Genomic DNA, 26,947 nt, shown 5'->3' on the forward strand with positions numbered 1-26,947 from the left:
CTAGCAGTGCCTTAATGAACGACTCAAGACTACAGCTCCCCCATCCCCCCATCATGTGTTGGAGGGATCTCTCCACGTTGCTCACATTTTCTGTTAATTAGCTTCTGCCCCCTGGGTTTACATGTAACCTAATAAGTCTTTAGTGATATTTAATGCGTTACCCTCCCCATCTTCTGCTGCGGTTTGTCTTAACATAGGGTGCTGAGGCCATGCATGAGTCCTGCTAGGCCTCTTTGGCTGAGAGGGTCAGAGGCTAATGCTCTCAGAGACATGTGCGTTCCAGAGAAGCAACTACACAAGGCCGCTCAGTTTACCCAACAGGACACTACTGTTCACCCGGCAAATGGTTTGTTCCAGCTGAGCCACTGTTTTGCTTGTGTGTCGTCCTTGCGCTCTATTCTCAACCGTGAGAAAGGAACCCATGGGTCAGAGCAAGGACAGAAATGCATTCTAACAGGGCAAGAAGTACACGGAGATTATTGTAACAATACTAATGGCATTTAATTACATTGTTATTATAAGGTGATAATTAACTGTATTTGCTGAATGGAGATAATTGCCGGATAACACGTGATCCTTATGTTAGCCTGGTATGGTCATGCCCGAACATGTCGATTATTGTGTCCCTTGCCCTATTCTCTAATACTCTCTCAAACCACTTGAGAGCTTCATTACCCCATTCACATGCTTCAAGAGGAAAAACAAAAACACATACAGAATGGCCTAGAAAGCCGGTCATGGCAAACCTCCCAGTCACTTTAGGGCAAACATGGCAGTGCAGTGATCGGCTCGCCGATTCTCAGCACAGCCCATAATTACTCATGTGAGGTGCAAAGTAATTACAGCGCTGGCCAACTCGGCCATGAGGCCCTGCTCTCTGATGAATGCTAACGAGGACCCAGCTCCCCTGGGTGAGCATGGTCACCATGAGCTGGAACCCCTTGGTCCCACCAGTTGGCTATTGACCATCAAGGAAGTTATTTTGAAGGACTGCTATGAAAATCCAGCTGCCAAATGTCTATTCTGCAGAGACAGACTGCTTCACCATCAGACACAGAGACAGTGTCTGCCCCTCCCTACCCGCTCCGAAAATGGAGAATGTGTGGGGTATGCAGGAAACCATTTTAGACATGCTCCGATTCACGCTGTAGATTGAAATGCATTAGTCTCAAGACATTAGTTCACATGACACGCAATGCTTATTCAGTTGGTACTCGCTGCATCAAATATGGACGGTGCTGAGAACATTTCTCATGGTACACCCAGTCACTGCAGTCTGGGCTGGCCTCTGGCCTCTCCTCTGCTAATAACATTATAAGGATTACAGTTGTGCTGCAAGTTTAGAAGAGTGTATCTTCCTCAGATAATATGGTGGGCATGCGGATTCACAGTTTATGTTACAATATACAGTAGAACAGCTGCTGTTTAGGCCGCATACTGTATATTCAGTGCTGTCTCATTTAATCTTCATTCTATGCACTAAAATCTATATATTTTTTTTACTTCTGACAGGAATATTCCGATGAATATCTTGTCTCAATAAAAACATTCTTAGTCAATGTGAATAAACATAAAGCTAGTGTGTGGATTAAATATTCTTTTTTTTATTTCGCTGTGTTGATCTGTTATAGTTAGCAGTTGTTTGGGAAGGATCCACTGAGCTACAGGCAGTCTGCTTCTTAATTTGAAGCACTATTATGTCATATAGTTTGTAGTTTTTATTGTTGTAGTTGTGAGTACTATTCACATCTTGGTGTGTACTGAAAAGCTTGACTTAAATGCAGTTGAACATTTGGAGGGAGAGACTGTCAGGTCATTGTACACTTTTGACCTGCAGTTTAAGAGTGTTGGTAAAAGAGTGTTTTGATCTGGCTGGCAGATTCAGGTTGTAGTGGTTGATTTGTTTAGCGTGTTTCTCAGTCCTGTCCTTGTAGCTCCTGTCTAGAACACAGCAGTGCTCAGACTCCATGCTAGTGCTACATATAAAGGTACAGTGATTTGATGCCTTCCTAACGGCTGCTTCAACACCAGGTTAATGTATTTTTTTAGTACCATTTTAGTGAATGTGTGTGTGTTTGTGCAGCAGTGCATGTGTGTGTACAGTGGTGCGTGTTTGTGTGTGTGATAGAGGTATTGATGGAAACAAAGGGGCCAACATGATATTCTCTCACCCAATGGGATTTCTTGTGAAGAAGAACATCTTTGATGTGCTGTCATGGTATCTTTGTTGTGAGAGGCCTGTGAGCCTCTAGGCAGCATCCTGGGGAAGCTCGCTTTCACTCCCATTACACTGAGTGGATTATACTAAACCTTAAATTCACATTTACATTTTACTTACCCCTCCCCACCCCTCTGCAGTCAGTCAGTCTTTTCTAAGGATCTGTTCGTAGTTTTTGTGATTCATGATTTCTTCTTTTGTGGCTTGATTAGCCCCCCCCCCCCCCCCCCCCCCCTCATCCTGCCCTCATTAAGCTCTGATTATTTGCTGCTTGCTTTGTGAGCGGTGCCCCGTTGGCACACAGGTTGTTCTTTATTTTTGCACGCTTGCATGCACCTCCTCGCTCCGTATGTATGCGCTGGCAGAGTGCCATGCCAATGAGCAGCTCTGGCGGCCTCGTGTCTGTCTCAAGGTTGCCATGGTAATTCTTTGGGCTGTGTCTCGGGCTGTGTGGCGGAGTCAGTAAGCTGGCAGAGTAGACTCCAGTTCTCTCCTTTATGTGTTGGGGTTTTTCCTCTGAGCTGCTTTCTCCTGTACATTTCTTACACAGCAGGTGCTGGTGCTTGATGGTGCACACATACTCACTAATGCGCATTTATGGCACGATCCCCTTTTTTGTTACTCTCAGATAATTTCTCCTTGATGTTAACCCCCCCTGCTGTCTGCCTCATTTGACCTATTTCTGCTGTGTGTGTGTCTGTGTGTGTGTGTGTGTGTGTGTGTGTGTGTGTGTGCAGACTGAGGCGAAACTCTGCATTTCACTCATGAGCGCCAGAATGCCAACAGCTGCTTGGTCTTCCCTCAAATGCCAAGTGGATCCCTACATCACTCATCTCCCCTCGGTGCTTCAGTCATCTGTACTGTTCTCCTCTGTTCTCCATGCAGGGCCTCTCTGTTCTCCTCTGTTCTCCTCTGTACTCCACGCAGGGCCTCTCTGTTCTGTTCTCCTCTGTTCTGTCCTCTGTTCTCCAAGCAGGGACTCTCTGTTCTCCACTGTACTCCACGCAGGGCCTCTCTGTTCTGTTCTCCTCTGTTCTTCTCTGTTCTCCACGCAGGGCCTCTCTGTTCTGTTCTCTGTTCTCCTCTGTTCTCCACGCAGGGCCTTTCTGTTCTCCTTTGTTCTCCACGCAGGGCCTCTCTGTTCTGTTCTTCTCTGTTCTCCACGCAGGGCCTCTCTGTTCTGTTCTCTGTTCTCCTCTGTTCTCCACGCAGAGCCTCTCTGTTCTCTTTTCTCTCCTCTGTTCTCCAAGCGGGGCCTGTCTGTCTAACATGGCCACCCCACCCACAGTCTGCCCTAACGGCATATCTCACATACCAGGAAGTGCCATCATATCAGTTCTGTGATGGCTCATATCCCCATAGTTATCCTCAGAGTGCGCCTCTAGCTGATGCTGTTGCTGGTAATCTGTTCATGATAACCCCACTGAGCTGTGTTCAATATCAAACCTTTATTATGTTGATGTTATATTGATGGGTGTGGAGTTCTCATCTGATGCCTTGAAGAACATAGTGTCCCATTTGTTCTCCCGTGTGTTCTAGGATGTTAATCTTTTGGTTGTGATGAATTATGAGAGGAGTAGCACATGTCAGAAATAACAAATTAAAGATTCTAGGGAGGATTTCATACTGGAAAATCGTGCCCTTTATTGAAATGATGATTCATATTCAACCTGGATATTCTATGTCAGATCAAGGCCAAGGTAACTTATCATGGAAATTGAGTTGTGCGTCACTAGAATACAGTACAACATAAAGCCTTCACTTCACGGTTTACAGTTGTCACCCAACCGAATCACACAGTCCTCTGCAGACCTGATGTACAGTATAAGGCCATGGTCAATTAATCAGGTGAAAGCTCACTTGTTCCACATACGCCCCTGTTTTTCATTTTCTCTTACTTTCCTTGTGCAATGGCCAGTGCAGGATGGAGATTGCACTATAGATGAATACATAGATGAATGGTTCCTATGGAAACCAGAGTGGTCCTCCTCCATGCAGGGCTCAGTGCAGTGAAAGCAAAGCCTTGGACTGAATAAATGTAAACGCAGGAAGGCTGTCTAGAGGCGATGCTGCTCCTGAAACACCAAATTAGATCCTAAGAACATGAACTTGACTTCAAAATAGGGGTGTGTGGACCAACACCACCATGATTTCACTTGTCTTCATAATCACAATGCTTACACTAACTGTTTAACTGATGAAACACGAGTGCCATATAGATTTTCAGCATCCTTGGCATGATTAGTATGTTATAACCACTGCCATGCAGCAATCACATTCTTCCCTACTGGGAGACCACATGGCTGCATGCACTTACAGTACTTTGATAGATTATGAATTCCTCATTGATATTCATATGGTGAGGACACATCATGGTAGAGTAGAGTTGCACCATGAAATCAGACACTGTCTCACTATATTCTCACTATATTTCCCATCACTATTTAACATGGGGTGTTTTCAAGCCTAGATTAGCCAGCCTCACACAGGACATCCACAGACTAATCCATCTCTAAGAAATATTAAATCCCCTATTGACGATCTATTCACTCTAGTCTTCTAACTGTCATTTCACGTGATTGTTGGACCCTTGACCTCTTCTGCTGATTTCACTGTTCACACAGGTAGCTATCTTGTCATACTGATAAAATCTGTACTGACACTTTTATCCACACTGACACCAATGCTTGCATATTCCTTGTGAAAGTCCTTCTTCAGCTGTAATTCAGTTACAATCAAGAGGTTTCAAGGTTGGAGTTTAACTTGATATCAACAGGCCCAGCTGTGTGTGCGCGTGTGTGTGTGTGTGTGTGTGTGTGTGTGTTGTGTGTGTGTGTGTGTGTGTGTGTGTGTGTGTGTGTGTGTGTGTGTGTGTCTTGGTGTCAGTGCAGCAGCAGATGCATTGACGTGATGGCTGCGCTCTTCCAATCAAACAGAGAAGCGTTGCGTAAGCCACTCGGGAGGAACTAATCACATCAAACCCATGGAGGGACGGTGAAAGAGATTTAATTTGGCCTGAGGTGAAAACTGTACCGCCAGGTTTCCACATGGCTTTTTCTCCCTTCCAGTTCCTCTCACCACAGAAGAAGATTCATGCTGCGGAAATTCTGAATTCTGAACTCAATAAAGTTATGTTGCTTTTGTTAATTTACTCAGATGCGCTTATATAACTTGTAATTTCATGAGGAATGGTGAGGACGCTGTCAGGACACTCAGTGCCATCTTTTGATCTGATCTGGTGGTCTTTGTTGGCCTTTATGATCTTAATACACATATTTCGCCTCTTTTTTATTGCTATTTAAGTTATCTGCTTGAATTATGACTTTCCTTCCTTTCCTTTTTAAGTTAATCTGCATATTGTCATGTCCTTGTCTTGTTGAGAAAAACTTTTTAGCCATTTCAAGTTTTTGTAAGTATCTTTCTCACTGAGAGGGGACTTCTCTCTTGCAGGGGGTGAATGTCTGAATGAGCTATGGCAGTCTTCTTATTAAACATCAGTGGGTGTCAGTCTGACAGGAGTGGTCAGGATTGGTTGAGGGGCTAAAGAAGGGCTTGTAAGCAGCAGGGAGATCTTAAGGGGCTCTGGGCAGGCAGACGCGCTCTCTCTCTCTCTCTCTCTCTCTCTCTCTTCTCACTGACATCAATGGGCTATTTGTGCAGTGGCCGAGACGAAATGTCACCAGTTGCTATGCTTTGCTAAGAGCTGCTCTCTGGGTCCTCCCTGATTGTTTTGAGCCACTCAGTCGTAGGGAAATGGTGTGCCTCTGATTCCAGGCTGGTCTGAGATCTGTGGCTTTATGTTGTCTCTTTGGATCAACTCGGCAATGCATCACAATCACCTGTGCATCCAGAGGAAAGGCCATGTGTTTTACTTGATACTTCAGAGACCATTTGTTCATTTCAAAGTGGTTATTTCTAAAAATAAATCATTAAGGAGTTTTTTTTCACACTTTGTCTGAAGGTGATTCTAGGTAAAAGTGGAGCAATTACACCATACAGAATTTTGTTTTATCTTCACTCTATTACAAACCACTTAGTGTGAACACAAGACAGTCCACTGGGTCAAAACATTCTCACCGTAATATTAAGGGATTAAAAATTAACCCCCCTTTTTAATGGTTGCCATAGTTACAGCAGTGGGTTCCTCTTCAGGGTGCAGAATTTGTATTCAGTTGTGACAAAGACCTACATTCCTGGGAGGACCCAAGGGCCAACAGCCATGTAAGGCTAGCCAGACTGCACTTTCCTGAGGGCTGGTTGTGTGATAATTGGAGATTGCATTGCAGAAAAAAGATCAAACTATGGCCTGGAGGCAGAACACAATAGCACGCTGCTTATGAAATGAGAAGTATGTTCCTGCCCATATTCTGTCTTACAGCAGAGAGCAGTGGGCATTTTGATGATGTACACCGATGTACACATTTCATTTTCTAAACCATTCATTTATACATTTATTTATAAATGGTTTAGAAGTGATGACTTTTTGGCTGGTAAGATCTCTTACTGTAAAGCCATTGCTAGTTTCAGTCAGTTAAATGAAAGGTACACACATACAATATTGCTAGTCCAGCTAGCCATTGCATTTCCTTACTGGAAGTCAATATTGTTTTTAGAGAGACACACCATGCAAAAGATAATTGTGTTTTTCTTTCTGCAGTTTTGGCTGTAGAGTCAGCAGTTACTGTTCACAGGGATCTGATGGGGGCTTTCAGTTACTGGTAATGTGTTTGGCCAGTGTGCCTGCTGTTTGGCTAGTGACTGTAGTTGAAGCATTGTGTGATTGCTCCTGTAGGGACTACCGGTAAGCAGACCAACTACGCTGAGCGTGTCTTGCCTACAGCTGTAACCTACAAGCACGGCTGGAGCTGCAAACTACAGGAAATGATTTTGTCACTCTTAACCTTAATCCATCTTAAAAGGAAAGCACAATGACCTCTGCCTCAGCCTCAGTACTTGATGCCAATTACTATTTCAAGGGTAAACCTGAGGTTACCAAGAATAAAAATAAACTTTTTTTTATTTAGTTAATTATGTAATTTATTCATTGAAATTATTTAATATTTATCTGATAGAGTATGGTTTCCCATACTGGGATTTCAAATGCACTTTTTAGGTTTGCATTTAAGCATTGCATAGACCACCAATAATAATTGAAGTGTATTTATTGTTTCCTAAAACAGTCCTTTCAATGTGAAATCATGAACCATTAAACTCTGTTATTTAATTACCACAGTCCTAATCTCTTTCAAGATGGCCTTACAAATTATCTCAATCTATTTGATTTGTTTTGATCAGTCATGCTTTATTGGTCCTGTGTCAGTCTCAGCTGCAGAGAACTCAAAAGTAGTGTTGCCTGAGCACTTGTCCTACCCAATATGGAGAACCATTCCCCATGCGGGAGAGTAGAATGCCGGTAGATTTGTAACACGGAGGGTTAAGTCGTTTACGTTAATCTGAAGAAGGCAAATTGATTGGTCTCACTAGGAGAGGAGCATCTGTGGCTGTCATCGTTTATTACCCGGGGGGATTAGAGCTGAGCCAGTGGACCACACGGAGCAGCAGGCCCCCACCAGCCTGCTCGATTGCCTCGCGCTGCCATCCTGTGCCACCACTGGGCTGCCGTGCCAGCCTGCATGGCATCACCCGCAGCTCTGCTCAGTGCCAGGTAGCAGTGCAGGGCTGTGGATGTGTCTGTGAGAGGGAAAACACTGTGTTGGAGTGTGTTTTGTGGTGCTTAGCATCATGGCGACAACATTCCCGCCCTGATGTGTCTCCCAGCCACACATTCTGTGTGCTAATGGCATGTCTGGAGTCCCCAGGCATGTTGGTGGTAGGTTCCCTGAGTGTGATATCATTAGCATGGTGTCAGCCGCGGTAGATCTGGATGCTGAGTCTGGATACACTGTTTTGTCTCTGTGCCATTTATATTGCATCAATATAAATTTACAAACAACAGCATAGGCAGACCGAAACCATATTAAAATGAATATATTGATGTTTAAATTAATCTGGATATTTCAAATGAAAATGGTGTGTAGAACATAAAAAGAAATAGGATATTCAGAATGATTAATAGATGTAAGGAATAATAATCAGCCTAACTGTGGGAAATATCTGAACAAGTGGCCAACCTCTAATGTTAGACTTTTAGGAGAACTGGCTCAGAGCTCACAGTCAGATCATATGAAAGAAACTATTTCCTTTTAAACTGCTTATTACTAGGCTGTTTCTGATGCATCCCTTATATTTCTGCTTACTCACTTGGGCCATAGAGGGGACAGTATGTAGTTTTGACTATTACCCACTTGTTTTTCTTCAACATTTCAAGGCTACAGAGAGGTATGCGTTGTGTCTGATGCTGCTTTAAAAAGAAATATTGTGGTTCAGTTGAGTTCCTTAGTGTATACTCATGCCTACGCTCTCAGGCCCACCTGTGGAGATCCCTCTGAAATGAGACCTCCACCTGCAACTCAATACTTCCCACTCCTACAGCTGTATGTTAGTGCTGGATGTTAACCTGCTGGTGCACCCTCCCCCTCCCCAACCCAAAGCCCCATCTCTGTCTGTTTACACCAGGCTAAAGCTGTGGTCACAGAGGTTTGGGGAGTCACGGCACATGTGGTTGATGTTGCTAGGCCTCTAGTGCTATCTCCTTATCTTCTGATCCTTTCTGTCCCTCACACTCACCCCCCCCCCCCCTCCTCCCTCACTCTCTCTCTCTCTCTCACACACACACACACACACACACACACACCCTTCCACTCTTTCTCTCTCTCCAACTCTGCAGTGGCCTGAATGCCACATTAGTGCTTCAGTCTGTTTTTGATTAACAAATGGGGCCATCCCTCACATGTGTTTATCCCATCACTCTTGGTCACAGATTGGCATGTTGGCCGACTGTTTCACACCACGTTTGGCTCTGCTATGCCGATCTGACAAAGACACCGCCTTCTTAGTGGGTTTGGCTGTTCTGACCTAATCATGTGAGATCATTCAGAAATGACTGTTAACCCATGCTAGTCCCCCGGAATGGTTAGGAATGGTAAACAAGCTTAGCCTATAACATGGACATCATCACACATAATGTGACTGAAAAATAAGACATCAACAGATAGAATTTTAATCTTTTCTCTGCGTAAGATAAGATAAGAAAGTTAGGGTACAGGTTTTGTAGTGTGGAAGGAATATTTGTTGAAGGGCTGGAAATGTAGTAGTAGTTTCAGTATCATGTGATTTTCTCTGACCCAGTTTAAAGCTGCTCAGCATATTAAATCACTCCACAGCAGATCACACCACAAGTGGAGACGCTTGCTTTCCTCTGAGTTTAGGGCCCTGGTAAATATTAACATTAGTTTCATCATCGTGCATATAGTCAGGACAGGAGCTCGGACTGGCTCAATATGTTATGACTCACTGTGCACTCTGATTCAGTACTACACCCTGAGGTGGCTGCTGTTGCAGTCTGTTTGCGCTTGTAATCTTTCGAGTCATCTGTGGAGTGATTTACTGTATTTCACAGAAGGTCAGATTTCTTTCACCACCTCTTGCACTTAGACGGTAGACTTGTTGCAGAATGTTACACACAGCAGTGTGGCCAGACAGAAAATAAGTTCAAAGCAGGTGTGATCCTGATAAGGCTCGTCGACATTGTGATGATGTCCTTGTCCTTGTGTGTCTTATCTTTGGTGTTGGGCGAATCTGTGTGTGTAAAAAAAAAAAAACGTTGGTGTTATTTTAGGTGTAGGCTGAAATATCTGTGAAATTCATGAAACTCAGTTGGTCTTTGTCACATTTCATTTGAATTTTCTCTCTGTTCATATAGCTTAGTGCTTGTTTACGGCCAAGGAATAAAAATGATGACTGCCACTGATGCAAAGCACTCTTATCAGAGTGACAGTAATCCTTGGCTTCCAGAATGGCTACAGACAGCAGTTTCAGTAAAACAGCATGGTGCCAGAGTCTAATGTATGGTTAAATCAGATTGAGAGAGGTAAGGCAAGTTGAAAGCTTTTGGCTCTCAAGTATTTTAGGTCTTACCTTGTTTTTGTGGTAAAAAGAATGAATTTAAAACCCTATCCCTGAAGTCTTAAATGGTTATGTTGAAGTGGCAGTCATGGTTTTTTGTTTCTGGTTTTTAATGTGAACAATGGTTAATGCTTTGTTTTCTTTAAAGTGCTGAGGTTTCCTGCACGAAACGGCTGCATTTTTACTGCTCCAACAGACAATTTTAGTTTATTTTCAGATTTGAACGCATTTTCATCTTAATCCTCCACCCATTTATACGATCCTCAATAAATAAATGGCTTAAATGACTATTGAGCATGGACTGAGTTATATGTGTTAGTTAAACACAGTCTTTGTAGGCTGTTTGAGTCTGTGACTATCAGGGACTTGCCTAACACTGCAGTGTTTACCGCTGGGCAGAGTGATAGTCACAACAGGACACTTCATTAAGCTTTATGCAAAATCAATATGCTCCGTCGCCTGGGCCCAGAGCACACTGAAACCGCCTACTGCAAGCGGGGAGGACGCTAGGAGAGCTGTGGCTTATCTCAGCACAGCACCTTCACCCCGCCACCATGTGTGAGGACGGCCTTCCCGCGGCTAGCCTCTCAAGCCCTGGAGGGTGAGGTGGTGTGACAGTAATGAGTTTGACAGCTGTGGCGACCAAGCGGCGTTTCTGCTGTGCCTCTTTTTTCATGTGTTTGGACTGTGTCTGTCTCTGTGTCTGTCTGTCTGTCTGTCTGTCTGTGTGTATGTGAGTATCTGCATCTCTGGTATGGTAAAGACAGACTGCTTGCAGCTTACTCCCATATTTCTTTTCTTTGTTTATCATAATTTTATGCAACAGTGCCATTTAATTTGTTGTGCCCTCACACAATAGACGGTCTTTTTGCGTTTGCTTCGGTGGCTATGAGTACCCAGCCGTGTTGTTCGTGGCACTGCATGGTGAATAGGAGTGGGGTTGAACTAGATGATGGGATTATCACCAGGGCATCCTCCTGTCTCTGCTGCTATTGTCAGGCTCTAGCTGCAGAGGAGTCACCCTGGGCACATGGGCCTGACCTGAATCTCAATGAAGTTCAGCCTGAGAACTCAGCTTCTCAAGCAGGGCTTAAGTTCTGCAGAGGTGCTAATAGACCTGTGTTGTGATGGCATGTCTCATATGTCCCTTTCTAGAAAATTGTTTTTGATATGTTATGTTTATTATGTACTTTGCATTGATTGACTGATATCACCACTTGGTAGTACAAGTGAATTATTAGCTCTTCAGCTAATATACTATTTACATACTGTAGTCATTAGTGTATATTGCTATGGTTACAGTTCACCATCATGCCGTAACACCTGCCTTTCAGTAAAAATCTCAGTAATACATAATGGTACAAATGTTCATCTGGGCTGATATTGAGAAATGGTCCTGGTTGTAATCACATTTATATTTGTTCTTTTTACTTTTTTGTGTATTTTGGTTTCCCACTGCTAGATAATGCTTTCCCAGCTGTTGACTTTAAAAGAGACCAAAGAAGACCCCAGCGAATCCAATCTGGCTCTTGACCAGAACATCTGCTTTCAATCCAATCAGGCCAAGGATGGGAATGAATCTGCTACTGTAGCCAGCCTGTGATCTCAGCTCTGTGCAGCCCAGGCAAATGTAGGGGAAACATGTAAATACACAGAAGAGCTTTCATGCCTGTTTGCCTTTGGCCTCTCCTAAGCTCTCCATATGCTCCTCTCTGACATGCCACCATAGTTAAAGGGCTAACTCGGGTGCCTGTGTCTGGGTAGTCTAGACCCAGTGTCAGGGCCTTTATTCTTTTATGCAGAACTTAGAATATGCTTGGGAACTATTCGGTTTCCACACTAACTTAGATGTTTATATGTGAATTTTTATATTATTGTTTTGGTGGGTTTTTTTTTAAACTCCGCTTTTAACTGTTTTTTTTTTAACAATGTGGGCATTTTTTCCCACGCATTTATGCAGTCAAAAGTGTACTCTGGTTGCTAAATCCTGAGCATATAATGGTTTAAATATTCTCTCAGTTGCACATGTCCACCTAAAGTGGACATGTGCTTTGGTGAGGTGATCTCTCCCCAGAGATCTGTTCCCACTTGTATACCCATTGTCTATTGGGTGCTGGTTTAAGAGGGTGTGGACATGAGGTTGTATGTAAACTGCCAAGGGAGGTGAACCATGCATAAACCCAACATAGCATATCTGGGGCAAGATCAAGCACATATTTACACCTGATCTAGAGCACATTGTTTGGGTGGGGGAGGGGTCGCTGATCACCACTTACCAGACATGTAGCCACATTCTCCAGAAGGGCTGTCAGGATTTATTTACTCACCCCAAGTCAGACACTGGTTGTTTACAACTGGAGGTCACAGGGCTGATAAGGAAATGATTGAGCGTGGCGACGGGAATGCTGAGTGAGTAATGCTCAAATGGCTTGAGTGTGAGCGAGTTTAACCTCACCAGAGCATCTTCCCCACATGCTGTTCTGGCACATTTAGACTCTGCTGGTAAATTCCAGACCAATTTCAGCATAGCACAACTCTCAAATGAATTTGAATTGATGCCTGGAGGGGCCATTTTGTTCCATGACATTTTTTCCCTAGACTTATTTGTTGATCACTCTCAGTCTGAAATGTCAGCTGCCACGCATGATATTTGTGATGTGACCTTTTTGTAATTGGGCGTACCGCATGTTCCTGAATGGAAGTAGCGCTGTGTGTGTGTGTGCGTGCGTCATAGGAAAGCTGTGTGTGGTGTATAGTGACATGCATGTGGTATAATGGTGCGCAGGGCCACTTGGTGATCAATCTCCTGAGCTGAAGGAGGGTCTTGTAATATAATGGCCCTGTTCTCATTGTGCTGGCAGTGGCCACACATGGATAGTGTGTGTGTGTGTGTGTGTGTGTGTGTGTGTGTGTGTGTGTGTGTATTCCACACTGCAGCTCTTAATCACCAAGCTCCCGTCTCCTCATCCTCTGTGGTGCTCTGAAGGGACGCCGTTAGTGGATGAATGAGATCTGACATCTCACAGGGTCCCTTTCTACTCCACTCTGCTCCACATGGGGATATTCCGCAGAATGTCTTCTTGCTACATCTTCTCCTTTTTGTAGAACAAAAGATTACATTAAAGATGAAATTAAATATGATTTTTTTAACTGCAAGGTCATTGTCACTTATGGGGTCCTTTGATTTGTGATCTCTTTTATTTGCTTACACAGTTTTTAAAAAAACAATCCATATCTTTTCTTTCCTGTCCAGCTCTGCCCCTATGTCCTTACAGTCTAATAAGGCTGAAACACAACTGCAAAATAAAACATTTGAATGTATTAGAGGATTTGATGTTAGGATAGTTTGACCTTACAGCGAACCCCACACCCTCAGCCACTGAGCTGCTTAGTGTGGCTGTGTTTGGGAAGAGTATTGTGTGTTGGGAAGAGTATGAGGCCGAGGCCCTGGCAGCTGTCTGGTGGGCTTTTGGCTGGAGGCCCACATCTTCCTGCTCTGGTGTGCTGCTCCTCGCCAGCCCTCTCTACCATATGCAGGCAGCTGGCCCTCTGGACTCCCTCTAACGTCTGCCACAGCTGAGCTGGACTCTGGAGTCCCAGAGTGGGGAAAAAGTGAGTCGTGAAAAGAAGATGGCAGATTACCTAACTGCATGCGGAATTAAGGATTTTTCCGTATGGTTCATCAGATGCAGCTATTTTGCTTACAGCCACACCCACACAAAATAACACCCGCACCAGGATTTAGGCTAAGCCTAACTCAAGCTAGGCCAACTTCCTGTCTCTGAAAAGTTTTCCCTTCTGGTGTTTTTCCTCAATGATTGCCTCGTCAAAAGATGCTGGTTTTGCCCCATTTTTCAGTATAGAGGTTCATGTTTTTTTCTCTCAAACTTTGTTCAGGTTGTTTCATTAGGGAGCCTTGTACCTTGTACAGAAACTCTCCTTACTTAAGGAATGCTTCCATCCTGTTCTAGCGACCTATGGTTGGGAGCTCTTCATCGGGATGTTCCTGTTTGAGTCCCCTGCCGGTCTGGCCTCATACTGTCACACAGGGAAAACTCAGCTCTCCTGCTGGGTGGTACAGAGTAGCGCTAAGCACACGATCGAAACTACCGTACTGAGATTGTAGGTCAGAGCCTAGCAAGAGCTATTTCTAAACACACACATTCACATTCTTTCTCTGATGGTCTGTATGTCTGACTTGCATACACAAACCAGTTGGTCACATAATTTGTTGTGCTGTAAATTGTGTACCTGTTTGTCATACAGGAGTGATTCTCCAAATGCGTGCTTTAGACCACAAATTATACTTACAAATAATATTACTTAATGAAATGATTCACTTTTCATACACACCTAATTGGCTTTTTAAAGTCTGATGTTTCCCTCTTTGAAAAAGGGAGGAAGGAATAGCTGCCAAATGATTCACACTTCAAAGAGTCCCCTCTGGCCTGTAGAGGAACAGACCCGCTAAGAGAAGCGGTGCCAGTAGATCAGCATCAAAGGGAGCAGGCCAGTCATATTTACTCTCTGGATGGGAACAGTCTCGCGGTCACCCTCCCTTCGTCCGGCTTGGTGTTCAACCTTCTCTGCCCGTCTCAGGGGGGCTTTTGTGCGTCCGACACTCAGCCTGAGAGAGGCGGGAGTGTTGGGAGCAGTCAGCCAGGGATGTGTCCTGCTTTTCATGTCCACCTCATTCGACCCCCGTCTCTCTCTGGGAGCCCAGCACAACTGAATGGGCATTTTACCGAGATGAAATGAATGGACAACTTCACCGAGATGGCATAGTGGTTTTTGACGTTTTAACATTGACTTTCTGTCACAGATTTCAATGGTCATCATCTGTCGTAAAAACAGATCATGGCCTTTAGCAGGCAAACTGTCCAGCCGGCAGTCTGTGTAGCAGGTGGTGGTAGAAGGGTTTTCTTGTCAGAAAAAGGACAGCCCCAAAAAGGTTTTCTTGTCAGAAAACGTACAACCCCAAATCAGCTTCCTTTCAGTTAGTTCTCTTCAAGCTTTGGCTTGAGGGTGTTCTCACAGGATAGTCAGATTTTAATTTCAGCTTTTGGGCACTGTAATCAGATATACTCATGAGGGCCAAGAAGCAAGCACACACAAGAATGGAGAGTTTTGTATTAGATCACACTTGGCAGAAACCCCCATGATCTGGGCCCAGTTTGGGAGAGTGTGCCATCTGGTTAATCCTGGCCGTTTCTATTTTATGTTTCTGCAGCAACGAGCGTCGGGCAAGGTGCTGTTTGACATGGTGTGCACTCACCTGAACCTCGTCGAAGGAGACTACTTTGGCCTGGAGTATCAGGATCATCGGAAAATGATGGTGAGTAGGAGACCGTAATCTGTCATACTGTCAAGCCCATGGAAAGATAACTGCCCTTTCGGGCCAAAATCTGATTAGATTGAATTTTTTAATTTGCCTGCATTGTTATTTAGATAGCCCCTCCATGACCAGAACATTAATCATGTATAATGACAATGAGAGAGTCCCAGTAATCATCCTCTGGTCTAAATGTAAGGAGATCGGGCTCAATAGAGGTCATATTCAGAAGAAAGACATGGAGGAGATGAAACAGCCATTATGCTCAAGTACTCTAATAGGCTCTTGTCTGATGACTGAATCACATGAAGAATATTATTGTGAACATCAAAAGGTTTTCAGGTTGAAACAGTCCACTGCAAGACATCATTAATATAGTAAAATGTAACTTTCCCCTTGCAACCTAGTTTGTCTCATTTTATTGTAGAATATTGAACAATAGTTGTTAAGTTAGTTTGAAGAACTGTCTTACAGGTTTATTATCATATTATGACATATGATTCTCTTTTTTTTCTTACAGGTTTGGCTGGACCACTTAAAACCCATAGCAAAGCAGATCAAACGTAAGTCGTCAGGTTTTGAAATCCTAAACGACTTCTCATAGAAAATGTTGTTGCTCTCATCCAGTCTGTAGTTCCTCCTGTGCACCTAACTGTAGTCTGTTGTCCTTACAAAGACACCACTTCCCTCCGTGTGCACCTCACCACAGCAGCAGTGTAACCAGTGGAAGTAATCAGGACCAAAACATATGGTGACATCATGTAGCTTTAAACATCATGTCAAAGAAAAGGAAATTAAAGCATGTGGTCCAATGAAATCTTTTATAGAGTATTTCTTTACAGCCCTGAAAGATTAAACCTTATCTCCAAAAGCATAGGCTTCTTGGCAATGGAAGTCTTGATCGCTAAAGTTTCTTCCACAGGACTAAGCCATTTCATTTTATTTTCATTTCAACCTAGAGGGAAAAAAGGGAGAAAAAAGCAAACCCTTATTTTACTATGGTGTCTTGCCATTTGAAATCTTTTGATGTTCCAATCTTCCAAGCATACTGCTGCATAGACTGGAACATTGGGTGGGAATTTCTGGTACAGCCTTACAATGGTTTTCATCTTACTTGTCAAATAGGAAGTTTTGTGTTTTTGCAAACAGTTACACATCTTCATTTTCTCCTGTCAGGTATGGGGTACCTCAAGGGTCAGTTTTAGGACCAATCTTATTTTGTTTATACATGCTTCCTCTTGGGCACATTATCCAGAAACACTGTGTCTCCTTCCACTTCTATGCTGATGATACACAGCTGTACCTGCCCATTAGTTCCTCTGATCCTAGTATGCTGAATTCCTTAAATGAATGTCTTTGTGACATAAAAAACTGGATGTCGAACAATTTCCTCCAGTTGAATTCTGACAAAACAGAAGTCCTCATCATTGGATCCCAGCACATAGTGAAACAAATGATACCATCCTTAGGTCCCTTTCAATTTTTAGACTGTGTAAAACCTGTTGCAAAGAATCTTGGTGTCTGGTTTGACAGTAATTTAAGCTTTGAACGTCACATCACAAAGCTCATACAGTCTTGTTTCTATCACCTCAGAAATATTTCCAAGGTTAGTTCCATCTTAACTTTTAAAGACACTGAGACCATTATACATGCATTTATTTCTTCACGCCTGGATTACTGCAATAGTCTTTTTTTTTGTCTGAACCAAAAATCTATAAAGAGACTTCAAACTGTTCAGAATTCAGCTGCCCGGCTTCTTACTAAGACAAAGTACTGTAATCACATTACTCCTGTTTTAGCCTCACTGCACTGGCTCCCAGTAAGCTTTAGAATTGATTTTAAGATTCTTCTGATTACTTTTAAAGCTCTACATGGCCTGTCTCCCAACTACATATCTGATCTCCTAGTACCTTATACACCTGTGCGTACTTTCATCATATCATCTGGTAGTGGTTTCCTAACTATTCCTAAGGTCAATCTCAAAACTAAAGGGGAGAGAGCCTTTAGTGTCAGGGCACCTAGGCTCTGGAATGACCTGCCTGATGAAATCAGGTCAGCCAAGTCAGTATGCTCTTTTAAATCCCTCCTTAAAACTCATCTTTACAAGCAAGCCTTCCTTAGTTTTGTTTAAGTAATATACTTCATTTTGTGTTAAGTTTATTACGTTTTTTTTCAGTGTCAAGTTTTATTTCAGTACGTTTTATTTCAGTGTCAAGTTTTATTTCAGTATCCTAAGTTTAATTTTTAGTGTCAAGTTTTATTTCAGTAAGTTTTATTTCAGTGTAAGTTTATTTTCCTTTTTCAAATTTATGTTAAGTTCTAATTGAATTAATATATATTATTTGATTGTTATATTATTATGTCTTATTTGCATTTTCATTTATGTTGATATTGTACAGCACTTTGTAACTTTGTTTTGAAAAGTGCTATATAAATAAAGATTATTATTATTATTATTATTATTATTATTATTATTATTATTATTATCTGGCAGTACAATCGTGGTGTCGTGTTCACAGGGCCCAAGCACACAGTCCTGCGCTTCGTGGTGAAATTCTTTCCCCCAGACCATGCCCAGCTACTGGAGGAGCTGACCAGGTGAGCTACAGCTGCACAGACTTCCTCTGCCCACTCACTTTCATGATCAGTGCCCAAAGCTTCCTCTGCCCACTCACTTTCATGATCAGTGCCCAAAGCTTCAAAGTCGCCCTCCCGTCTCACATCAGAAAGCCGAGAAAATGCCTAGGAATGCAAATCAAAACACTTCTGCCAGGCTGGCGGCCTAATCTTTCCCCTTCCCTAATTCATTACAATAATTTTATTCATGCAGCTGACATGCTTCTGACAGTAAGCCTCAATAGGATTATCCTAATACCTGTCATAAGTCTGCCAATAGTCATCCATAGTGCCATCGTATCATGTCTGAAAAGGCACCATGCCCATGGGCACCTGGTCTCTGTGTGGTTAAGTGCATTAAATCCAGGCACTGGAGGAGCATGGCTACTAATGCATAGGTAAATGGCTGTGGTACAAAATTCCAGCAGATTTATGCCATTAATATGTCCCCCAACATAATCTCTACTCCGCTATTGTGACCCTACGATGCTCACACTCTTTATTGGTTCATTTAATCTTGCGTTAATCACTTTAATTGTTGCACAGTCTGCTAAGCAACAGTACTCAAGCAGTCTGTGAATACATTCTTTACATTCTTTGTCTCATCCTGGGGCACTGGGCACTCCTGTACAGTCTGCTCTGGAGGATGAAGTGTGTGCTGCTGTTTTGACCGTGTTGTCCTGTGTGTCCCAGGTACCTGTTTGCCCTGCAGATAAAGTATGACCTGGCCAGTGGCCGACTGACCTGCAACGACAGCAGTGCAGCTCTGCTGGTCTCCCACATCATCCAGTGTGAGTCATCCTCCCATGGTTGTCTTTAGGCGTTTTCTTGAAGGCAATGCCTGCATGTCTTAATTAAGTGTGACATTTCTTGTCCTGTTGTATACCTATTTATTTATTTTGATAAAACTTCAGCCATCTTTTTCTATGTGCATACACATTGGTTGAATGACAATACATTCAATTGAATTTATCTTCCTAAATGTTATTATAGTAGTGTAATAACCTTCTTCCACGGTAAAGAAAAATCAAACTGTTTAGAAAATAGATACAGTGGAGGAGGAGGTGATGGAGGAGAATGGGAAATATTATGACTGAAAATAGAGAGAGAACAATACTGATGTCAGGAATGATTGAAATGATCCTTTGAGAAATTTGGGGAGAGTGTTATGCCAGCTCTTGCAAGAGTAGAGAAGACTTTTGGGAAAGCAAATGCAGTAGAAGAAAACAACTTCAGATGGTATTTGTTGTCATGGATACCTTTGAGCTGTCACTTTGTATGAAATCTGTGCAGCTTTAGTGAAAGCAAATAAGTCGCTCCCTAACCAGAGAGATTCGAAGCCTTTGAGAAACAGCCCATCTACACGTCCAAATGGGCCTGTCTCTGACAGCTGGCCGTCAAATTAAGCCTAATCAAAATGAGCAGCTAACAGAGACTGAGACTGCATGTTTTTCCCAATTATTCATATGTTACAAATGGGAGCATTTTGGATACATTCAAATGGGGTTGTAGTGAACCGTTTTTTTCTACTAATCAAACACTTTCAGTAATCAGTTATTAATTTGCTGAAACCAAACACCCATTCTCCTTCAGAGTATATTGACATTTCATCTCTGATGTTCTCATAGATCTGCACACTCTCACTTAGAAACACATTTCCATCAGCTTTCTTTAATATTTGTTCTCTATGGTCAACAGCGGAAATCGGGGACTTTGAGGAGACTCAGAGTCGGCAGCACCTTCTGAACAACAGTTACATTCCGGACCAAATGGCCCTCATAGACAGTATCATGGAGTTTCACCACAAGCATGTGTATGTTCAGCCAATATTGTTATCCTCTCTTTGTGACTGCCAGGATATAAGCTTTCATATCGTTTTGCTCAAGTGTAGTGTTTTTTTGCAAATTTCGTTCTTCCAATGTGACCCCGTGCTCGGTACATCATCGGTACATCATCTCGCTGATAACCGGGTTTGAAGGGTGGGAGGAGTATCAGACACATCCTCAGGCGCTGTGTTAATCTGGAGTGACACATGGTAGGAGCACGTAGCTCTCTGTAACGCGAGGAGAGTCAGCTTTGCGTGTTCAGCAGACTTTAGACCCCGCCACAGCAACCCCTCCTCCCCCTCCCCCATTCACGGTTTGTGTGGTTTGAGCCTGCAGGCGAGTGTGCAGCGGGGAGGTGCTCAGGCAGCGAGTTCTAATAACAAAGAGACGTGCATTACACACCCCAGAAGACAAGGAGCCACCTGTGTCTGCGCTTCATGTGGAAAGTCCTCAGACATTACACCGTCTGCCTCCAGGACAAAGGGAATATCTTGGCTTTAGCCTGCCATTGACACGCAGTCTTTTTTTCACCTCTCGGGTCATGTTTTGGGTGCATGTTTAAACTTGGGCAAGTGCTGAATAATTGTCAATAGTCACGTCTGCCTCGTCGACTGGTCCTTATTTAGCCTCTGTGGTACATGTCGTCATCAGTGAACCCTTCGGTGGACTCCACTTTGGAACAGCACAAAAGTGCACTTCTGGGACTCCGCAGGGAAAGGAGATGTGCAAAACGCTTCCTCTCCCATAGCTCCCTGGGCCACACATCGATGTGAACCTGCTTTGAACGGGGGCCAACACATAAACATGCTCTTCACCTTCACGGCACTTGTTTGGGGAGGGAAGAATGCAAGCTCAGCAGGTAGCCGACCGCTGGTTCTGACTAGCCTCCCTTGGCTCTTCTCTCTGGGCCCTTTTTTCAGCTGATAACAAAAACGGCAGTTATTTTGGGAGAGAGCCATGCTGGGAATTTAATCTCTCATTAACTACGCAGAGCAGGAAAAAGGAAAGCATTCACAAAGATAAGATTGCGCGAGGCAAATCTCTGCGACATTGTTTCCCTGAAACCAGGATGCTGTCAGTTAAATCAAGTGAACATCTTTTTACTTTTGAACAAGTGAACATCCTTTTACATTTATGGGACACTTTAGTTCAAGTTCCTAATATTCTAATATGTATTGTAAGACACTTAGCCCACACCTGTAAACTTGTCACCTTTTGGCTACAGTCACCGTTTCTATGTTAACCAGGGTAGTTGAAGTGAATAGGGTTTTGTATGTTGTCACCTTTTTCACTACTCCAGAGTTTGCAGGTCACCTTGATGTTAGTTTAGCCTATCTTGTTGTTGATCTTATATTGTTGACCTTAGTTCATGTGTTAACAGGGGGCACACACCAGCCGAGTCCGATTTCCAGCTGCTGGAGGTGGCTCGCCGGCTGGAGATGTACGGCATACGCCTTCACCCAGCCAAGGACCGAGAGGGCACCAAGCTCAGCCTGTCGGTGGCTCACACCGGCGTCCTTGTCTTTCAGGTGATTATCTCATATCTGTGCCATGTCTCAGAGTCCTGAGGGCCTTCTTGAAGACTTGATAATATACAGTATATTGGAAAAAAAAAAAAACTCTCTTACCTTACAGGGTCACACAAAGATCAATGCCTTCAACTGGTCCAAAGTGCGGAAGCTGAGTTTCAAGAGGAAAAGATTTCTTATCAAACTCAGGCCAGACCTGAATGTAAGTCACCCCAACTTGTGTTTGGCTCTGTGAGTGATTATGTGTTTGGAGGCGTGCGCGTGAGAGCTGACCCAGCATAACCTCTGCCCCCGCAGGAGAGTGCATACCAGGACACGCTGGAGTTCCTGATGGCCAGCCGCGACTGCTGCAAGGTGTTCTGGAAGATCTGTGTGGAGTACCATGCCTTTTTCCGGCTTTTCGAAGAGCCCAAGCCCAAGCCTAAGCCTGTTCTGTTCAGCCGAGGGTCCTCCTTCAGGTTCAGGTAGATGAATGTGGTGCCTCTGTGTTGAATAAATATTGATGCAGACACAAATGCACAATCTGTTATTCTATTATTGACCTCTATTGATTCTGTTGTTGACCTTGCTGACTGTCTACTTTCTCCATTGTATTCTATTTCTTTGCCAGTGGTCGGACACAGAAGCAGCTCATTGATTATGTGAAAGACACAGAATTCAAAAAAATTCCCTTTGAAAGGTGAGGCCTCAATAACTTATTGATGAGAGTCTGTAAGATGTGTGGCATGCAGACTTTAAAATTTAGTGTTTCTCATTTTCTCCTCAGGAAACACAGTAAAGTCCAGTACAACAGTAACCTATCCCCACTGCCTTCACTACGCTCCGAAGTGCCAAAAGAAGTCAGTGTCTCTGTCCATTGTTCTTTCATTGTAACCAGTAGATGGGGACCAAACTCAAAAAAAATTCTGTTATTCTCGATCAAAGTGTCAGCCTTTTTCCCATTTGTTGTTCTCTGATTTCCCATTTTCTCGTTTTGTCTTGTCTCATTTGTCTCAACACAGAGTGCAAGCTATACTGCCCGAGAGAGGAGCCACTCTCCAGCCAAGCACCACTGGAAGGAGCCGGTGCTAGTGAGCGCCGAGGACTCGCCCGCCCTGCGGACTCGCGGCAGCCCCGCGGGCCAGCCCAACGGCCACGAGGAGCGGGCCGAGGAGGGCGCGAGGGCAGCGCCGGCCGGCGGCAGGCACCTTGCGGCCGAAGCCCTGAACACAGGTCCAGCATCACGGGCTGCCAAGGGCAGCAGCTCCTCCATCCCATACATAGACTGCAGTGATGTAGATAGCGAGTACGACGTCGTGAAGGGCAGAGTCACCCGCTCCCATTCCAACGCCACCAGCGGCTACGGGGAAGACCCCCTGCCGGGGTTCCCCCGCGGCGGCCTAAACGGACCGCGCCGCGCGGAGCGGGAGAGGGAGTACGAGCGGGAGCGAGGCGTTGGCCAGAACAAAGGCAGGCAAACGCCTCCTTTCCCCCCGAGTCCAGTCAGCCCAGACGTTAGCGATTTTGAGTTGTCGGACGTGTCCTATTACGCCCGCGGTCCTTTCCACAGCACGGTGATAGATGACGTGCTGCGCGCCGGGGTGGACTTGCGGAACAGTCCATCCCGGCACGCAGCGGGCACGCGCAGCCTGACCAACAGCCCTGCGCTGAGCTCCTTCAACCGCACAGGCTCGCTCAGTCACGCTGACCATAACGGCTACGGCTACGGCGCTGGCGGTCCCGGCGTTAACGTGCGACCCAACCACCCGGCCACGCCGGCCCAGCGCTACGGCAACTACTCCCCCATGATTAGCCGGGCCCCGCAGCTGCAGAAGCTGCAGAACGCGCGCAACCGCTCCGACACCGACCCGTTCGTGCTGAGCCCGGCCACCTCCACGCCGGCGCGCGAGCCGCGGCCCGTGCTGTCGCGCGCCGAGCGCATGGCCGCCCTCGAGCGCCGCATGCTGGCCAACGGCCTGACGCCGCCCGGCATGCCGCCCCGCGCCGGCCCCACGCTCAGGCCGCACGGCCGGCCAGGCCTGGAGCACATCGGCGCTGTGCAGATGGTGGACGGCTCCACCAGTAGCGGCACGGAGTCCAGCGACTCCGAGGCCGAGTCCAGCGGCGGATCGTGTGGCCAGCCGCTGGCCTACGACAACCCCATGGCCATGAACACCTCGCCCCGGATGCCCCGCAGCAAGTTCTCCTTCGGTAGCCTGCAGCTGGACGAGGAGACGGAGGAGGACGGCTGCCTCACGTTCAGTGACGAGGACGGGGCGCAGGTGTTCAACTGTTAGGACAGATGGCCCAGAGGAGGGTTGCGATTCGCCCGCGTGGCGTCTGTGTCGGCGTCCACTTTGGCTGCCTGCGTGCCGGGGGGTTGGGTAAGCATAGCACAGGGGTGGAATGAACCAGAGCGGCTGGCCGTCTTGGCTCAGAGATGTCCGAGATGTCATTCCAGTGGGGAAGAGATAGATGGCTGGTTTCGGTCTGGAGGATCGAGAGGTTTGGCTCCCTGCTTGGGAACGTCGGGTTGTGCGTCCCAGTTTCAGTGCATGCTCTGTGGGTTAGGGTGAAGGCAGCCATCTCCGGGCTCCGCCCTGTAAGACAGACATTGTGGACCTTGCAGAGGCTGGAATCTGGCTCGTTTTTTATTGTTTGAGAAACTTTTTTACAAGGCTTGCATGTTTATTCCACTTTGATTGTATTTGTGGCTTTGTCTTTGCCAGAGGGCCTAAGAGAATTTATAGTGCCATATTATCCTGTGAAGCAGCTTTGCTCCACAACATTTGAAGTTTAACACAGTAGACTAGAGCACATCCCTCAGATGCCTTCATTTTTCTTTGGTCAGCTGTCCTCTTTTCATAAATACTGGACGGTAATTTCACAGTTTTAGACAATTTGATTGCTGATTGCTAATTTGTACTTTGACTTACATTTTCATAATATTTGTTATATGTTTTAGATGCATGCACTGTAGAAGAAAGTGTTTGAATCAGGACTCGGGCATATTGCCTTCACAAATGTAGCTTAAGCAGTAGCTTAGAATGTTTACGTCTCTTAATGATTGTATGTCTTCTAGTTTTCATGAGGACACGTAATATAGCTTATATACATGAACAAGACTACATATTCATTTCAGCAGTTTAAATGTTTTCTAGAATGTTCTTTGGTATTGGGCTTTGGGAAGACCTCCCTGCAGTCTGCAGTATAGCCTAACATGCGGTCTTTGATTGATATTCAATATATCTAATGTTTACAATAACGCTTTTTCTGCACACAAGGTCTTGGTTTGTTCCTTTTGCATTTAGCGTGCATACACAGTATTGCAACATTTGGCATTCACTGTGGCATTGTGAAATATGGATTCATGGATGGAATTAAAGGGACCATAGAATGTACATTCATATCTTAGGCATACATATCTTGACTGCTCTCGGAACCTGTCGGGCTATTGGCCAGCGATGGGCAGACACTCTGACCGCACACTGCATCGGCATCCTGCTTCTGAGTCCTCCGCACTCATGTGGCTCGCTCTGTCTGCTCCTTTACTTCCTGTCTGTACAGCACATGGACTTAGCCTCCCCCACTGCACCCCACCCCACCCTACCGCAAGCCCACCCCACCCCACCCCTTAAACATTCACGGCAAAGAACATGACTGAGTTTTGGCTTTGCATTCTGTGTAGCCCTGTTTTTGTTCTTTTTTCCTACTCCCTGGTTTCTTTCAATGTTCTTTTTCTTTCATTAAACAAAGGTGGCTTGGGCTTCATTTTTGTCATTGTCATACTGTATGTTTGCTGTTTTTTCTTTTTCTTTTGTGGTTCTGCTGATACAAAAGATGGAATGAAAAATCTGGACACTAATACAATCTAATATATATATTTTCTTTTTTTGTTTTGAAAAAAGATAGATTTTTCTTTGTCCAATGTAAAGCACTGTTCTGTCAGCATGCACTTTTGGAGGTCCCACGTCTCACCCATTCTCCCCCTATCCACAGCTCTGCAGGCATGTATACCCCTCTCCTTGACTGTCCTGACCTTTTACTGTTCTGTCACTCTTTGTCTGAAAAGAAAAGTGAAGGTTAACCCGGGTTCCCTTGAATGCAGTGATCCTGTTAGCTGGAACCAGAGCACAGGGCCAACTGACCGCACCACCACAGTGTGATGTTGGTGAAGGGAAGCATGTCAGGAGATGGACTAAGGCGGCGCTTAGCAGGTGTAGTGTGTGTGAGGGCCTTTGAGAGGACTGAGCTGCCTCTTGCGTTTAGCTGCGGCTTTCGTCAGAAACTCCTCATAACATTATCTAGGTCAGTGTTTGTTGTACCATATTTTTAATGCCAATAGCAATTGTCCAATATTCCTGCTACAATAGGAAATTTGCAAATAGGTTACATCATTCTAGTAGTCAGTATATTGTTATAATGAGCAACTTTTACAAATTGTTGCCATTTTTACATTCATATTTATATATACATTGCATTGCTTCTGCATTAATATTCCATGCTTCACTTTCATTCAAGCATGCCTGCTTCATTAATTTTCAATTGCACACTAGCACGCAAGTACAGGGTCAATATTTGGATTCTCTCTATCACGTTCCATTTGGCTGCCCCAGAGACTAGCGCACAGACACAGCATGTGGAACTCGGGTCAGGGAAAGAATCAAAGGGTTCTGCTCATTACAGGATCACTGCATTTCCTAAGAGAATCCTGAAACACATGTACCAAGCCCTGTCTGCTGGCCTCTGTTGTACTGGGAGCACTGCACACAGCACACGTCTACATCCATCCATCCACGGGCTCTTACATGTCTGTGGTTTCTAACCGAACTCCTGAGGGAGCGCACTCAAAATTGCCGCTTCTGCCCATTGCGCCCGCTTGGGCTCTGTGACTTTGTGACTCGCATCGCTGTGTGATGTACTAAACTGCTGTGCCAGTTCCCAGCGCAGCAGGCGAGCAGGCAAGCTTGTGTTAACCCACTCGACTGGCAGCTAGCGGGCAAGAGTGGTCAAGCCAGGTCACAGGCATGGTGTTTGTTCTGTTCCTTTGCTGCCCTGCCGGTTCACTCTGTATCCTCACCTTACACTGTCACGACCCCTGTCCCTTACCACCGCCCCCTACTACAGCTGATATACGAGTCCAGTGGGATCAGTGTCTCATTGTATTAATAAAACTGCCCCCAGTGGGTTATGTTTCTGTGGTAAAGAATGTTGTCCGTTTTTTTATAACATACTGTATGTGACAGTAGCTAAATTATTTAAGATGACATTGTAGCAAATAAGTTTCGGCCTACATTTTCTACACAGATGAAATGCACAAAAGCCAGAAACTTAAATCTTTTTTTCTATGTGCAGAATTTAAACAAACAAGGTTTATGGGGAAAATGGAACTTCAATCACAGAGCGAAATGTTGCCTCTGTG

At 44.7% G+C, this 26,947-nt stretch overlaps 1 protein-coding gene across 4 annotated transcripts in view; it reads left to right on the top strand.

Annotated features, from left to right (window-relative positions):
• The window catches only part of LOC121696384 (FERM, ARHGEF and pleckstrin domain-containing protein 1), a 47,905-nt gene that overhangs the window by 8,399 nt on the left and 12,559 nt on the right, over positions 1–26,947 (top strand). For all 4 annotated transcript variants that reach the window (XM_042077824.1, XM_042077823.1, XM_042077822.1 and 1 more), the window contains exons 3-13: positions 15,474–15,578; positions 16,096–16,138; positions 18,095–18,173; positions 18,885–18,982; positions 19,890–20,004; positions 21,399–21,546; positions 21,653–21,748; positions 21,844–22,010; positions 22,157–22,225; positions 22,313–22,385; positions 22,548–22,758. In XM_042077824.1, the coding sequence (XP_041933758.1) occupies positions 15,474–15,578; positions 16,096–16,138; positions 18,095–18,173; positions 18,885–18,982; positions 19,890–20,004; positions 21,399–21,546; positions 21,653–21,748; positions 21,844–22,010; positions 22,157–22,225; positions 22,313–22,385; positions 22,548–22,758 (1,204 nt within the window). The remainder of the gene's footprint in view (positions 1–15,473; positions 15,579–16,095; positions 16,139–18,094; positions 18,174–18,884; positions 18,983–19,889; positions 20,005–21,398; positions 21,547–21,652; positions 21,749–21,843; positions 22,011–22,156; positions 22,226–22,312; positions 22,386–22,547; positions 22,759–26,947) is intronic.

This window comes from Alosa sapidissima, chromosome 2, assembly GCF_018492685.1.
Source record: "Alosa sapidissima isolate fAloSap1 chromosome 2, fAloSap1.pri, whole genome shotgun sequence".
NCBI classification, from domain to species: domain Eukaryota; kingdom Metazoa; phylum Chordata; class Actinopteri; order Clupeiformes; family Clupeidae; genus Alosa; species Alosa sapidissima.